Source organism: Paramisgurnus dabryanus, chromosome 11, assembly GCF_030506205.2.
Source record: "Paramisgurnus dabryanus chromosome 11, PD_genome_1.1, whole genome shotgun sequence".
NCBI lineage: Eukaryota > Metazoa > Chordata > Actinopteri > Cypriniformes > Cobitidae > Paramisgurnus > Paramisgurnus dabryanus.
Window position 1 is genome coordinate 9,582,389 of NC_133347.1, and position 17,674 is coordinate 9,600,062.

A 17,674-nucleotide genomic window follows, 5' to 3' on the forward strand; every position below is an offset into this window, starting at 1 on the left:
GTGTTGCTTTTTAAATGCACGTTATAAACGATTCCGACTCATAATGATTTTAGATGGATAAGGACTTCCTAATGACCAAATGCCGTAGTACACACAAGCTGTGCATGAAACAACGAATCGCAGCTTTGCGATTCAGAATCGATTTCAGACAGGCATTTTTAATGGGACATGAATCGTTACATCCCTAGCTTTGATAGCACTGCATGTTTTAACATGTGAATGGTTTTGTTATGTTACACACGGAAGGCGACGTTAAGCGCCCGGCACAAGAGTAAGAGGCGGAGGTCGGAATTTTGCCGTGGACAAACAGCTGCAGGAGACATAGATCGCATGCTGCAGGTGTGATAGCTTTTTTTCAACAGTATTTGCTTAAACCCTTTAGAGGTTTGATAGAATTAAGCGCTCTATCCTCCATGTCATTAGTAGACATGCCCCTTACTGCTGATTGGCTACAAGTGTGTTTTGGTACTCAGCCCGACTCTCTTTTCCAAAGCCTTTCAAAAATCGTGCACCCCGCCTTTAAGGAGTTTTACAAATATATTTGACAAAAAATGTAACTGGTGTGCATCTTAAAGCAACACTATGTAGTTTCCATGTAAGAATGACTTACAGTTCCCCCATGTGGTTGAAAAGCTTAACAGTGCCTGGTATCAGACTCTCTTCTGCAGGCAGGGGGAGGGGCCGGGCTGTGTTTCCTACCCTCCACCGCCACTTTCAGAGTGTGCTTGTAGCAGCTAGGAGGCTGCTCAGGTTGCAGCAACAGTACAATTTGTCCAGTTAAAAGTTGTTCTATCACTGAAATAATTTTAGAGACATTATAAAAACTACATAGTGTTGCTTTAAGACAAAACAATGGTACTAATCTATTTTGAGAATTGTAAATGCAGGCTGTTTTTTAGTTAAGACTGCTGTATTTTATTGTGGGACTAAGATAAGCCCTGTCCGGTGACCACCCTTTTCATAAAATTTTTTCAGAGAAACTTTTTTTATTTATTAATTAGTGAAGGATTGTAATAATGTAACTAATCTTGTTTTATGAAATTGTTGTACATATTTGGTGAAGGTATCAACGTTTGACATTTAGTCTTTAAAAGAGTTCTCTGATATGCATCATGCTGGACATGCAGCAGACATTTTACAAAGACGTGTAAATGTGACAACCATGGATGGAGAGATGTTATAACAGACACAGTTACGGCCAGAAAGCATTTCAACATAAAGATCACACAATGAAGACTAGACTCTTCTTGACGGCAACAGATAAGAAGTCTCTTCATTGGCAAAAGGTTGTTTTGAAATATCAGAGAAGTTTGTCATTGTAACCAATCTTCTTTATTTAATGATAAAGATGTATTTATTTTAAAGAAAGATGGCAAAATCTGAGAAGACAAGCTCTTTAATTATAAATCTTTTAAAAAGTAATTACAAGTAATGTCGGCACCTTAGTCCATTATGAAGGAATTTTTCAGTATAAGAACAAAAAATATACATCTATACATCAAGAAGATGGTGCAAAGACTCATGGGATGTAGCTGGAATGCCTCTGCAACCAGGAAGTGCTCAACCAATGAAAATACAATCACATGGTGGAAAGGATAAGGCCAATCAGACAGGAGATATTAGTTTGTGCAGTGCAAGGTAAGGGAAGACAAATCAGTGAATCAAAGTAAACGTGCAAGATAGAATAAAGCCTTGACCAATGATGGGGAACATGACAAAACAAACATGAGGATGAATTGAGAACAGCCAATAGCAAGCAGCCCCGCCTCTCCTTCCACAGCCAGTGAGAACTTAAGCGTGATGTTAGAAACACTGTGATGAATATATATTTATATTTTACACTAAACATTCATATGTACTCTTCTTCTTGTAAAGCACAAGTCTTTCCCAGACCATTTGAGTGCAGTATATTTACAAAAAACAATATGTAAACAATGACGGCTGTATATAAATGTAAATGTTTTGTAAATTAGCTTGTCAGAAACGAAGATTATTAAGCAGCAGAGGACATAAAATACTGAATAGGAAACAATTCTTTGCATAAAAACACAATGAAAGGAAGATTTGGCTGTGAAGGGAGGAGAGGTCAAGGCTGCCGCTCGGCAGAGGTGAAATGTCAGGGTTCACACTACTGGGGTTCAGGAGAGGAAGAGGGGGAGGAGCTCACTTTGTCAAAGCTGGCGAATCGGGCGGGGTCACACGGGGCTTGGTTGGGCGAGGAAGGGGCGAAAGGGTCTGATACCGAGTCTTTAGCTGGAAGGGAGGAGAACTCTCCAGAACCCTGTGCCTTGAACAGACCACGCCTCTGAAATGACTCGGATGACTCCGATCTCTGGATGTTGGACCGCTTACCTTAAATTACACACACAGACGAATAACTAAAGCGGTTCGAAATAGATACAAAACATTGAATTCGTCCCAAACACAAAGCAGTACTCACCTGGGGGTGGAGGGGGAGGTCTGGTGGGCGTTCCCGTTTTGGGTGGTAATGCTGGAGGAATATCCGATTGCGTGTTCTCCTTAAATACATTTATGTTTGTACTCGAGTCGAATGGATCACCGTTAGACTGAAAGGCAAAGGAGAAGTTCACCATCTAATCTAAATCATGTTAAGTCCACACTATTTGTATTCCAGGACATTCCTACCTTTGCTAAACTGCTAAAGTCTGCAAATCCTCCCACAAATGTCTCATTGCCAAATACGGCAGCAAATCGATCTGTAATGAACAGCATAGGTCAGAACGTGAAACAATCAATTTCTAGATACTTTCAGATGAAGTTATGGAGTAGAATCACCCAAATCCAGAAAGTTTTAATTAGAACAGTTAACTAATCTAGTTGAAAGTAGAAAATGCTTATGAGTTCGTTAACTGATTAACTAGTTATAAATACTAATTACTATTAATACAATATCTATAACACAAATTGATATTCCTTGGGCACAATAAAACGCATCATGCCTGCGCATCAGAATGCAATGGAAATGCTCTTAAAGGATTAGTCAATTTTCTTAAAAAAATCTAGATAATTTACTCACCACCATGTCATCCAAAATGTTGATGTCTTTCTTTGTTCAGTCGAGCAGAATTTATGTTTTTTGAGGAAAACATTCCAGGATTTTTCTCATTTTAATGGACTTTAATGGACCCCAAAACTTCACACTTAACTCAACACTTAACAGTTTTTTTCAACGGAGTTTCAAAGGACTATAAACGATCCCAAACGAGGCATAAGGGTCTTATCTAGCGAAACAATTGTCATTTTTGACAAGAAAAATTTAAAATACGCACTTTTAAACCACAACTTCTCTTCCATCTCCGGTCCTGTGATGCGCCAGCGCGACCTCACGCAATACGTCATCACGTCAAGAGGTCACGGAGGACGAATGCAAAACTCCGCCCCAGTGTTTACAAGTGTGGAGAAAGAGGACCGTTCCAACGTTGTTGATACTAATGAATGTCTTTGTGTCAGTTTAGTGTTTGAAATGGTCCGCAAATGTGTGTTTCATATATGTAACACGTGACCTTTCTACGTCACTACGCAATTTCGTGAGGTCGCTTTAGTGCATGGAACGGAGGTACATGAGAAGTTGTGGTTTAAAAGTGCATATTTTTTACAATCGTTTCGCTAGATAAGACTCTTATGCCTCGTTTGGGATCGTTTAGAGTCCTTTTAAACTCTGTTGAACAAAAATGTTAAGTGTCGAGTGTTAAGTGTTGGGTCCATTAAAGTCCATTAAAATCCTGTAATGTTTTCCTCAAAAAACATAATTTCTTCTCGTCTGAACAAAGAAAGACATCAACATTTTGGATGACATGGTGGTGAGTAAATTATCTAGATTTTTTTAAGAAAATGGACTAATCCTTTAAAGGGCACATACTATGGACATAAATGTGTGTTGGCAGGACAAAACAACACCTCAATGAAAAATATCCACCATTCCTTCTTTTTTAATCCCCATTACACCAAAGCAGTTTTATAAGACATGCTGTTTTGATTCTCTTGTTGATGTGACATCACACAAACAAAGCCACACACACAGCCAATGACTGACTGGTTAATTTTTTCCAAAAGCTTTTCCAAATATGTTTGTTGGTATATTGTAGCGCAAATGTGGCTAAAGATACTATTGTCTCAGAATGTATTCATAGACACCACATCTATTTTTAAAGAAATATTCCACTTTAATTTAATAAAATCTTAATATTTTACTCACCCCCACGTCATTAAAGATGTTTATGTCTTTCTTTGTTAAGTCAAGAAATTACGTTTTTTGAGAAAAACATTCCAGGATATTTCTTCATATAATAGACTTTAGTGGACCAGAACAGTTTCAATGCAGTTTAAAATTGTAGTTTCAAAGGACTCTAAACTATCCCAAACAAGGCATAAGGGTCTTATATCTAGTGAAACGACTGTGATTTTCGCCAAAAGTGTCAAAATATGTACTTTTAAACCACAATCCCTCATCTTGACTTGCACTAACCGTATGACGTATTATCATGTCGAAAGGTCACGCTTCACATATGTGAAACGCACACTTGCGGACAATTTTAAACAATAAACTGACACAAAGACATAATTTTGTATCATTTCACATACAACAGCGTCTGAAGGGTCCTCTTTCTCCACACTTGTAAACACTGGAGCGGTAGTTTGGCATACATCATGCGTGACCTCTCGACGCGATTACGTAATACGTAAGGTCGCGCTGGGGCTTCACACGGCTAGTGCAAGACGAGGGATTGTGGTTTAAAAGTAAATGTTTTTTTATACTTTTTTTTGTTGTGAAAATTACGATCATTTCGCTAGAAAAGACCCTTATGCCTCGGTTGGGATTGTTTGGCGCCCTTTAAACTGCATTGAAACTGTAAACTGTTGAGGTACACTAAAGTCCACCATGTGAAGAAAAATCCTGAAATGTTTTCCTCCAAAAGCTTAATAAAAAAAAAAAAAACTTACTTAAAGACAGACAAAAATATCTTGGATAACACGGGGGTGAGTAAAATATAGGGAAAGTTTTATGAAAGTGGAATATTCCTTTAACCAAAAGCGCTCATTGTCTGTGTGTAAAAAGTGAGGAGCTGTAGCTCAAATTTAAAGGTGCACGGATGAATACCTAAATAGGGGCATTTTGGACATGCTATAAAAATACTCTGTGGGGGATTTTGACAGAGACACATTCTAGGCACACCTGAGACTTACATTACATCTTGTAAAAATGACCATAATATGTGTCCTTTAGTGAATGCCCTACCCGGGTCTGAGTTAGTGGTCACTGTAGTTCCTCCTGGAGCAAATGGATCATTGGTCGCTGCTGGCCCATCTCTCTATAAAGAAAAGTCAAAGTTAAAATTAAATTTCAACCAAATGTGACGCTGTCTGTGAAATGCAGGTTAAAGTCTCAAAATAAAAAAATTTAGATTTAGAGCAGGAAAATTTGGATTTCACTCATTGATTTTCAACCTTACTCATAAAGTATTAAAAATAACAAGGTTTCATTTTCACAGAATGTTTTTTAAACAATGCATACTGAGATCTTAAAGAGATAGAGTTAAGCTTTAGAGGCACTAACTGCAGGAATTTCGGGCCCTCCGAACGGGTCATGCCCTGTGCCAGTCGAGCTAAAGGGATCGGAGTCTGCCATCGAATCCATTTTGGATCCGAACGGATCTGCGTCTGGGATGTTACTACTGTTAGAAGAGAATGGATCTGGAGGGACTGCATTGCTGGTCTTAGATGAGAATGGATCGGCTTCTTTTGGGCCTGTGGTGGTGCTAAAGAGATCCGAAGAGCTGAAAGGGTCTGCTGATGGGAAACTAGATGACTGTTTAAAGAAGTTGTCTGCCGCAAATGGGTCTGTGCCTTTAAATGGGTCGCCGCCAAATGGATCTGAACAATAGGAATGAACAAAGTAATAAACAAAAATGAACTTGCGTTGTGAAAGGTCACATTGCAAACACACTTTACGTTGCTGGATAAATGCTCACCAGGGATGACCTTTGAGAAAGGGTCATCAGTGAATGGGTCACCTGTAAAAAAGGTGATGATTTTAATAACAGCAAATTAAAGTATACATAACAAGCACAATCCCTTGGGTTGCTGAGGATTTCATGTGTGCAGATCTTACTGTCTTTAAATGGGTCAGACTGGAAAAAGTCAATGGCAGGACCAGTGGGCAGGTTAGTGGGGGTGACTGAAATCGGGTGAGAGGCTTCCTTTATCTCAAGCTCCACAGTTTCAGCCTACAGGTCATTAAATGCAAATTCATTAGCATGAACGTATTTATTAAAATGAACACTTACACATACTTGCTATCTATACAGCAAGCACAATATTCTGCTGAGGAATGAAACTTTATTCTTACCTTTGGTGTGCTGGTTGCAGGCTGCTCCTCCGCCTTTTCTTTCTCCTCTTCTACCTCCCCCTCCAGCTCTGTGTCAGCTGGACCTGCATAAATTTCCTGAAAACAGATTGGGATTGAAGGAAATTCACAGATCAAGAGGATCTTGTCTATAAGCGAAACGATAAGCGTACTGAAAGTGATATCTTACCATATTACCCTTACGCCAGGCAGAAAAACTGGAACTGACAGATGAGAAAAGGTCGCTGGAGTAAAGGTCAGTTTTAGGCTCCTGCTCCTCTGGGCTGACGGACACCTCTGCTTTGGATGCGGGCTGCTCCCCTGTAACTCTGAGCTCCTGCATCTCGTCTGTGGACGTCTCTTCATTCTGGCTTTTGTTCTCCTTGGGTTTCTCAGGTGGAGATGTTGTGGGTTGAGGCCACTGCAGTTGCTCTGGGTGCTCAGATGAGGGCGCCATTCCATTGACAAGCACAGGCTCCTCCAGGACTCTCCAGGTAAGCCGGGCTGTCACTTCTCGCTGCTCTTCATTCAGTTCAGCCAACCGCTCCTGTTCCTACAATGAATGCAAACAAAATACTTTTTTATTTTTAATCTGGCAAAAATAAACCATACAGTAGAGACAGACAGACAGAAAGAAACAGAGAAAGAAGAAAGAAAGAAAGAAAGACCGACATAAAGAAAGAAAGAAAAGAAATACAGACATAAAGAAAGAGACATAAAAAAGAAAAAAGAAAGAAAGACAGACAGACAGACAAACATAAAGACAGACAGACAGGCAGACAGATATAAGAAAGACAGACATAAGAAAGAAAGACAGACAGACAGACAGACATAAAAACAGACAGACAGACAGGCAGGCAGGCAGATACAGAAAGAAAGAAACAAAAATGTGTTTGATAAAGTGAAAAATTATTAGACTGATCAAATGAACATAATGATAGATAGATAGATAGATAGATAGATAGATAGATAGATAGATAGATAGATAGATAGATAGATAGATAGATAGATAGATAGATAGATAGATAGATAGATAGATAGATAGATAGATAGATGAAGATGTGAAGACAGACGTGAAGACAGACAGACATACATACATACATACATACAGAAAGACAGACATAAAGAAAGACAGAAAGAAAGAACGACAAAGGCAAAGACAGACAGACAGGCAGGCAGGCAGAAAAACATAAGACAGACAGACAGACAAAGAAAGAAAGAAAGAAAGAAAGACAGACAGACATAAAGAAAGACAAAGACAGACATAAAGAAAGACAGACATAAAGAAAGACAGACATAAAGAAAGAAAGAAAGAAAGAAAGAAAGACAGAAAGAAAGACAGAAAGAAAGAACGACAAAGACAGACAGACAGACAGACAGACAAAGAAAGAAAGAAAGAAAGAAAGACAGACATAAAGAAAGACAAAGACATACATAAGAAAGAACGACAAAGGCAAAGACAGACAGACAGGCAGGCAGGCAGAAAGACATAAGACAGACAGACAGACAAAGAAAGAAAGAAAGAAAGAAAGAAAGAAAGAAAGAAAGAAAGACAGACAGACAGACAGAAAGACAAAGACAGACATAAAGAAAGACAGACATAAAGAAAGACAGACATAAAGAAAGACAGACATAAAGAAAGACAGAAAGAAAGACAGAAAGAAAGACAGAAAGAAAGACAGAAAGAAAGAAAGAAAGAAAGAACGACAAAGACAGACAGACAGACAGACAAAGAAAGAAAGAAAGACAGACATAAAGAAAGACAAAGACATACATAAAGAAAGACAGACATAAAGAAAGACAGACATAAAGAAAGACAGACATAAAGAAAGACAGAAAGAAAGAAAGACAGAAAGAACGACAAAGACAGACAGACAGGCAGGCATGCAGAAAGACATAAGACAGACAGACATAAAGAAAGAAAGAAAGACAGACATAAAGAAAGACAAAGACAGACAGAAAGAAAGAAAGACAGACATAAAGAAAGACAGAAAGAAAGAACGACAAAGACAGACAGAAAGAAAGAAAGACAGACATAAAGAAAAACAGACATAAAGAAAGACAGAAAGAAAGAAAGAAAGACAGAAAGAAAGACAAAGACAGACAGGCAGGCAAGCAGGCAGGCAGAAAGACATAAGACAGGCAGGCAGAAAGACATAAGACAGACAGACAGACAGACAAAGAAAGAAAGACAGAAAGAAAGACAGACAGAAAGAAAGACAGACAGACAGAAAGACAGAAAGAAAGAAAGACAGAAAGAAAGACAGAAAGAAAGGCAGATACAGAAAGAAAGAAACAAAAATGTGTTTGATAAAGTGAAAAATTATTAGACTGATCAAATGAACATAATGATAGATAGATAGATAGATAGATAGATAGATAGATAGATAGATAGATAGATAGATAGATAGATAGATAGATAGATAGATAGATAGATGAAGATGTGAAGACAGACAGACATACATACATACATACATACAGAAAGACAGACATAAAGAAAGACAGAAAGAAAGAACGACAAAGGCAAAGACAGACAGACAGGCAGGCAGGCAGAAAGACATAAGACAGACAGACAGACAAAGAAAGAAAGAAAGAAAGAAAGACAGACAGACATAAAGAAAGACAAAGACAGACATAAAGAAAGACAAAGACAGACATAAAGAAAGACAGACATAAAGAAAGACAGACATAAAGAAAGACATAAAGAAAGACATAAAGAAAGAAAGAAAGAAAGACAGAAAGAAAGACAGAAAGAAAGAACGACAAAGACAGACAGACAGACAGACAGACAGGCAGGCAGGCAGGAAGACATAAGACAGACAGACAGACAGACAGACAGACAAAGAAAGAAAGAAAGAAAGAAAGACAGACATAAAGAAAGACAAAGACATACATAAAGAAAGACAGACATAAAGAAAGACAGAAAGAAAGACAGAAAGAAAGAACGACAAAGACAGACAGACAGACAGGCATGCAGAAAGACATAAGACAGACAGACAGACAGACAGACAAAGAAAGAAATAAAGACAGACATAAAGAAAGACAAAGACAGACATAAAGAAAAACAGACATAAAGAAAGACAGAAAGAAAGAAAGAAAGAAAGAAAGACAGAAAGAAAGACAAAGACAGACAGGCAGGCAGGCAGGCAGGCAGAAAGACATAAGACAGGCAGGCAGAAAGACATAAGACAGACAGACAGACAGACAGACAGACAAAGAAAGAAAGACAGAAAGAAAGACAGAAAGAAAGACAGAAAGAAAGAAAGACAAAGACAGACATGCAGGCAGGCAGAAAGACATAAGACAGACAGACAAAGAAAGAAAGAAAGAAAGAAAGAAAGAAGAAAGAAAGAAAGACAGACAGACAGACATAAAGACAGACAGGCAGGCAGAAAGACAGACAGACAGACATAAAGAATAAAAAAGAAAGAAAGAAAGACAGACAGACAGACATAAAGACAGACAGACAGGCAGGCAGGCAGGCAGGCAGACAAAAAGAAAAAACAAAAAAAGAAAGACAGACAGACATAAAGACAGACAGACAGGCAGACAGACATAAGAAAGACAGACAGACAGACAGACAGGGATGTGATTGGCTGTTGGCCACGCTTCAGACAAGCCTTCCATTAAGCATTAACGCTTATGCCACATGTGAATGTACCGGAAGAGATGGATGAAAACAAACAAAGAAACAAAAAAGAAAAAGGTGTTGATACGATGAAAAATTGATAGACTGATCAAATGAAATTAAGAGATGGATGGATAGACGGATAGATAGACAGACAGAAAAAGCTAGAAAGAAAAAGCTCACTAACCTCAGCAATGTGTGTGTGAGATTCCTTAACAGCGTCCTCTAGAGGGCAGAGTTGAGCACGAGCAGCTTGAACCTTCTCTTCCAGGCAGCGCGTCTCATCCTGCAGACGGAGCAACTCCTCCCGGGCCCTGGACAGCTCCTCCTCATAATCACCAATTCTCTGCTCCTGCTCCGAGTGCTCCACCTGCAGTGACTGGATCTGGATATTTGGAAGTAGAGTAATGACTTTATGTAGCAAGGACATATGTAGCACAAAAAAGAAATGCAGTACTGGTGTAACAGTTTCACGGTCGCATACCAGTTGGCTCTCCTGGCTGCACTGCTGCTGTATGAGTGCGAGTTGCTCCTCCAGAGATCGTTTCTGCTCATCCAGCCTCTCAACCTTCTCCTGCACCTCCTGTCTTTCTGCCTGCAGACGACCCAGCTCATCTGAGCCCTTCTGCACCTCCTCCTGAAGGTCCTGAGAGGGAGAGATCAGTGTTGTTAACATTTTAAAGGTGCAGTGTATAACTTTTAGAAAGATCTCTTTACAGAAATGCAATAGAATATACATAACTATATTATCAGTGGTGTATAAAGACCGCACATAATGAACTGTTATGTGTTTATTACTTTAGAATGAGACGTTTTTATCTACATACACCGCGGGTCCCCTCACATGGAAGTCGCCATTTTGTGCCGCCATGTTTCCACAGTAGCCCTAAACGGACAAACTGCATTTTTTTTTGTCTTCGACAACAACATTTTTATCATTGGGCAGCTACCGTAGCTTCTCTATGCGTTCTGGTGAACGGTAGACTGAGCATGTCTAGATAATAGATACCGACTAAATTTACACACTGCACCTTTAAGCATTTGGCAGAGACTTTTATCCAAAGTGACATAACTTTTATAAATGAAGAGTTTGGTTCCAAAATGCAATAAATCCATTTTGACAAATTTCGGTAAAAATGTGTTTTCTATAACCAGAAAGTGACAAGATGAAAACCACTATTTTCTTTTACAAACTTTCACATAGCATCTTTACGTTATAATAACATAAAAAATTCAAATCCATGAAATCCATTGATTTTCAAAGATTTATTATTAAAAAAAACAGCAAAATGCAATAAAATATTTTTTTTCAAAATGCTGTAAATCTATTGAATCAATATATAAATGTGCATTCATCTTTCCATGTTATATTTATTTAGTTGACTAGTGGTATACAACGATATAAAAAATAAACATTAAATGGCATTAATCAAAACACGTCATGTCATTCCTGCCGTCATCCCTGGGGACATTGTCATTGAACTTTTTTGACTGCGACAGCTGTAAAATGTTTTGGTCCTGCTCGATTTTCGTTGACTTCGAGCAAAATAAAGGAAAGTTTTTACATAAGATTGGCTGGGGTCAATGAGTTAGCATGACAGAAGCTTCCTTCTCCAGAGTGCCTCTCGCGTAAATTATTCGATTTTGATAGCTTACGTTTCTTCTCCGCCACAGGTTTATCAATGCCAAAAAAAGGATTTTGTTTTTGTTTGTTGATCACAAAGTACAAAGTAGATGGGGAAAGCTAGGATTTCGTGTGTATACAAAGCACCGCCATCACCGTTTACAATGTGTGGAATGGTGCGCTGTGATTGGTTAAGCGGATTTATTGCATTCTGCAGAGAATGAGGACTGGCGTTTATTGCGGTTTGGAAAAAATGGAGAAAAGATGACAGAAAAACATGGTGAATATCTGATTTTGCATAAAATAAAGAATTTACTGTTTAATACTGACCAGATACAATACTGACTGTTTTTTTTTTAAATGACGTTTACCGCGTTTTGGAACCAAACAGTTCAAATACAGTGTGTATGTTCCCTAATGAACTTTAAGCTAGAGGAAAATATCATACAGCAGGTCTGTATTACATTACACAAAGATAAAAAAACAATAGGAGCGAGAAGATACAATATAATACAAGTTTATAAAAACACACCAGGCAGAAAAGCAAAAATAAAACAGCAAAGAGAAAGCCTGCACTTTCATACTCACTAATAATAACACAACAGTCTGATACTATCAATATGAGACTCCAAATAAAGGAATGACACCTTTAGTGCCACAACAACTTTCACTTATCAACACCCTGACAGAAGTGAAAAAGAGCACCATATTTAAAGAGGTGCTTTTAAATAAAAGAGAAAACCTGGTCTTCTTAATACACAATTCACGCATTTCCTAAGAGTCGAGGCCATGACCCTGGCCAGTGTCGTGCTCTTTTACATGAGCTATAAAAACAATAAAATACAACAGAGATCAGTACATCTACCTATTCAAAAGATGAAAGAAAAGAAAGGTCACAAATCACAAATGCAACAGAAGACAAAGACCAGTTCTTCAATCACTGCTGGCAAAGAACCGCCATGTCATTTCCTCTTTAGCTATCAGTGTCATAAGCAGGCTGGGTGACTGCGAGCAACTCTGTGTGCATGTGCTAAAAATAACAGCTCCATATCCGCAAAGCTAAAAAAAACGGTTCATGGTGAAGATATAAATCTTTACACGTTTAATGCACAAACGTCCTCTCCACCAATCAAAAGCTGCATTGGGAGCAGAGCCAGCCGACAGCTCCCGAAATAGATTCATCCTATTCATCATCCCAAGGTTTAAGCACAGCGGAGAGTCCTAACCTACACTCAACATACATTTCTTTTTTAATTATTCAAGGTCTGCTGCTGTCTACAAAGACTGTGTTTCAAGGCTATCCTATTAAAAGCCTAAACAAGTATTGATCACATTTATAATTTGTGAGCTGTAATAGCTTGCATTATTGATCTTTCAATAATCGTTGTTTCCCTTTCGTGTCAGTGAGATCATTAATCAAACCTATTTTTACAGTTAATGGACGTCCATTGCACCTAGCCATGAAAAGATCGATTCCTAACACTAGGGATTTGGATTGATTATAACATTTAAAGAAAGATCGAATGTAATTAATATGGAGTCATGCAAATACATATTATGTATATAGGTGGTACTTCAAGCTTATATGAGTGATTCTCGCGAAATTAGACTTATGAGGTGGCATGAAACATTTTGATAAAAAAAGTAAGAGTATCAAAAGAAGAAGCATACAGTTACAAACATCTCTCCATGTACTATTTTGCAAAATTTTTGCACAAATGACATCATAAAAACCAATTTTGTTGTTTTTTTCCAAATTTTTCATTACCGCAACGTGTCCATGATTGGATTTGGGTTCTTTGACATGGAAATATTTATAATTAAAAAAATCTAAAAAATAAAAAGCTTCAGTGCATGTTACGCTATAAACATTTACAGTAAAGAAACATGTGGTATTTGGGGATCATCTGTAAATGTAGAGACAATAATAAGGAATATAAATGTGTCCAAGAAAACATTTCTCATCCTCCGCAACAATTTTCAATCATTGTTTAAGCCCTCAATGAACATTTTCAAAAAAAAATAAAAAATTGTTGGAAGGGACATAATTGACTGTGACACTCACAGGTAAGTAGTTTTTATTTTTTCTCTCAAGATAAAAGTAGAAATTTTGTTTGTCATAGTACCTAGACAACTTTTTAGTTCTCATTACCAAAACATGATGTAAATGCATATATTTAATGTAATATCATGTTGCGGTAATGATAATTCTTGATAATGATAATCTAAAAAATGTAAATAATTATATACGAAAATATTTTTTTAAATCCTTTAAAAATAATGGTTATAGTAAATTCAGACCTTAATCTTATAATGTGCAAAAAATTGGCTTAAAGGGCTTTTTAAAAAAATCAGATGCTGGACGCCTCCTAAGTCTGGATTTCGTGAGAATCACCCATATGTGGAAAACATTTTCGCTATAAAGATTACATGCTGGTCATGTCTCTTTATTGTGTAATTCAATTCACAGCCCTCATTTGAATATTGAGAGACCACAGGTGGCACATTTTCAGATCCAAAAATGCAAACCGAAAATCAGGAGGATAAGTGGCCTCGTTGGATGACAGACAAGGAGAACCCTAGAGAGAAGAACCAGCTGTGCTGTCAATATGGTGGAGATGGAGCTACAGACACACACAACGGCTGCATTTAATTCCTGTGTGATTACACACAACACACACACAATTGCGTTTCCATTCCATTAGCTGCCCATCTGTCAACAACACCAGTACTGGCATGCAGCATTCTGCACCCTTACCAAATGATAATTTATTAACACAGTAACCTGAACACTAAAATCATAGTAAAATTATCTGCACTCCATTCAAGATTAAATTCAGAAGCTTCCAATAATGACTTTGTCTTGGCATTATGCACAGGAAGTTGAATTATCATATAGTGCCGGAAAGAGGGGGAGTGCAAATTGAAAGACTATTGAAAGATGCTGCTGTAGATGCAAAGACCTTGAACTTCTCACAACTGTGCACAATCACAAATTCGTCCTCTCATCACTGTATATAAGCAAATGAGACAGACAGGTGAAAGCGAGAAAATAGGCCGACAACAGCTGGCTTCTGTTCACTTTGTTCAGCCCTTTACTGATCCAATAATAAGGGTCAATAAACATAACGCATTAAAAAAAGCACAACTGTCTTGCGAAGATTTATCATGTTATCATCATTTACGGCGTGAAACATGTATGACTTTCCTTATATAGGAAGATGATAAAGGAAAATGTGTGCTGCCACCAATCCCTTACATTCTGATAAAAATCTGCTTTTGTGTTCAACTAAATAAAGTTATACATATTTGAAACAACATAAGGTCAAACATAAAAATTTATTTTTAGGCACTAGCCTTTTAATAAGTATTCTTTATTTCATTTACATTCTCCGAATATGCTTTGAAGTTATGCTTATAATCTGTCAAGGTGCATAGATGTCTGAATATCTTTGTCATGCCAGCATCGTCTATCTTGTCAAATAAAAATGAAAATACTGAATGTTTAAAATCCTACCTGGACTTCGGTTGTCCTCTGTCTTATAGTTTCTTCTTGGTCCTTGATTTCCTGTTCCACTGTACTCTTCTCCCTGAAAGACCAACACAGACACGAATATTTAATCACAGAAGCGACAGCGGGCACGGACAGCCAGCCGACGGGAGCAGGGTGGATGGCATCTCCCTCCAGCACCATCTCTGTATCTGCTGCTGGAGCTGCGAGTGTGGGTACTGGATGTATGAGTGTCAGAGCCGCACATGAGCAGATGGTTTATTAACGTCAGGATGAATGGGAGGAGTGAAGTGGAGAGAAAGAGAGAGTGTGAGAGAGAGAGCGAGAGAGAGAATGATGATGATGTGGGTCTGGAATAAATTAGAGGCAAGTTTTCACTCATCTTTTTGAGGTCATGCAGGTTAAATTTAGCAAACAAGAGTGGGTGATGCTATGCAGTTGTGAAGTGGTTGCTAAGGCATTTCTAGATAGCTAGAGGTTACTAAGCAGGTCGAAGGAACCTAAACAACACCAAATTGAGACTATCCAGCTTATTTTTGACGTAAATGCGGGTGCCGACATCTTTGAGCTCATATGGGTGAAACTTCCGGTGAGCCACTACAGCTAATGGTAGTCCTATTGTGAGGTATACGAGTCTGCCGTGTTGGTTGGCATTTTAATGCTTATTACGAAATCGAGGAAGACCAGCATAATTTGTGCAGTTAGGGGTTACCATAATAGCTGATACAAATGCAGTAAATCTCTACAAAGCATTTGTTTTAACTATAATACACGCACAAGAACTAAATGTGTATGTGGCGCATGTGCATTAACTGTATCCACACATCCATCCAGTAAAACCTTTCATAGAAACTGACAGTGAACAATAAATACAATAATTATTCAAAAACAACTAATCTTATGCTGATAAAAATATGCTGATTTATTTATTCTGCTACTATATATTATTACAAAAATGAGATTACAGTACAGAATATATACGACATAAACTGTTTATTAGTTAATCTTTATAATAGTATGTGTTGTGTTTGCGCGTACTTTTATGTTTTAAATGATTTTTTTAAAATAAGCAAATAATTTCATAAGCTCATGTCTTATCTGCTGCATAATAATATTTCCATAAAATGAAAACAATACTGAAAACATATAATATTAGTTTAATATGTTTATTATGGTTTGTTTAAATAACTTAAAATGTGTTGAATGATAAGCATAAGTTACTGCTGCTGTCGGATCATGTGAAGCTTGATGTGTCGCCATAAAAACTCAAGTCGATTAAAAATTGCAGTTTAAAGAAACCTCAAACCAGAGGGACTGTTGTGACATTTTAAACCATCACCTGAAAAGGTAAAAACAAGAAGTCTCTGTATATTCGACTAACTGTCCCACTGTAGAGATACTGAGCAGGGTTTCCCGCAGCACATTTCAGTTTGGGCGGGCCGCCTAAGCTTGGAAACCCTACCGCCTTAACTAGGTCGTCCAAAAAAAAAAAAAAAATTTGCTGCACAAAAGGCCGTCAAGTGAATCTCGGAGAATAGCGGGACGCGCGCCACACGGCCGAAATGAGAAAGATGTGGTCTGTCACGTCTGGAGGATAGCCAGTTGATAAAACATGTCCGTGAGAACTAGTGTTGGGCGATATGCCCTATTTTGAGATCGTCCTATCGTCAGCCTCTGAGATCGGCGATACACGATAGTATCGGGGGGCGGGGCAGTAGTTTACTCATTTTTTATTTGTTAATTTTTTACTCATTATAAAAGTCACTTGATGGGTGGACAAAAAAGAACAAGAGCAACACCGTCATGACCGCAACCTTCTTAAAACTGATCCCATTAATGCGAGCGCGTCATTAAAACTCTAACCATGATTACTTAATAACTGTAAAAACATGCATCTGCGCACGCACATACAAACAATTCAATCCATTTGCTTAGTGCTGTTGCAGACGTGTCAAGCAGTGGTACTCTCAGATGAGCCTTTTTAAACGCATCGGTCCAGCGGAACGCGATCATATTTTAAACACAAACATATAATAAACACGAGGGGTGTATTGCTACAACTTCTTGAATCCTTGAAATGCATATCATAAACAGGATTAATACTTAGTGATCTGACTTCGGACAGAGCGCAGCTCTCTGCACGTACCGCGAAAGTGAGAGAGGCGCCATGCAGCGGGTCATATTTTAAACAAAAAGTAAAGTTTGCCTCATGAAATGCATTAAACTGAACAAAGACATAAGGATTACTACTTTATTTTATGTTTAGACTTCGGACAGACGCGAGAGCGCGTGCACGTGAGACAGAGAGAAGCGCAGCTGGTCATGACGCGGGTGCTAGAAGGAGTCCAAGACGCGCGCATTAAGTGCATACGTGCAAGAAGGAATTCTCTCTTTACAAGCCTTCCGCGTAAAGTGAAGCCCACAAACCCTCATGTGAGGAAAAGCATGCATTGTGGATGTTAATGTAAAACTATGATGATAATAATAATAATACTAACCATTCGCCAACTATCGTCATGACTATCGCAATGAAAGCCTGCCGTTAGC

General features: G+C 38.1%; 1 protein-coding gene across 2 annotated transcripts in view; it reads right to left on the reverse strand.

The window, feature by feature from the left end:
• Positions 1-17,674, reverse strand: part of eps15 (epidermal growth factor receptor pathway substrate 15) — a 43,206-nt gene that overhangs the window by 4,613 nt on the left and 20,919 nt on the right. For both annotated transcript variants that reach the window (XM_065248496.1, XM_065248495.1), the window contains exons 13-24: positions 15,134-15,206; positions 10,477-10,638; positions 10,180-10,377; positions 6,555-6,917; positions 6,368-6,463; positions 6,131-6,245; positions 5,991-6,032; positions 5,576-5,892; positions 5,258-5,330; positions 2,647-2,717; positions 2,441-2,567; positions 2,168-2,352 (exon numbers count right to left, since the gene is read on the reverse strand). In XM_065248496.1, the coding sequence (XP_065104568.1) occupies positions 2,168-2,352; positions 2,441-2,567; positions 2,647-2,717; positions 5,258-5,330; positions 5,576-5,892; positions 5,991-6,032; positions 6,131-6,245; positions 6,368-6,463; positions 6,555-6,917; positions 10,180-10,377; positions 10,477-10,638; positions 15,134-15,206 (1,822 nt within the window). The remainder of the gene's footprint in view (positions 1-2,167; positions 2,353-2,440; positions 2,568-2,646; positions 2,718-5,257; positions 5,331-5,575; positions 5,893-5,990; positions 6,033-6,130; positions 6,246-6,367; positions 6,464-6,554; positions 6,918-10,179; positions 10,378-10,476; positions 10,639-15,133; positions 15,207-17,674) is intronic.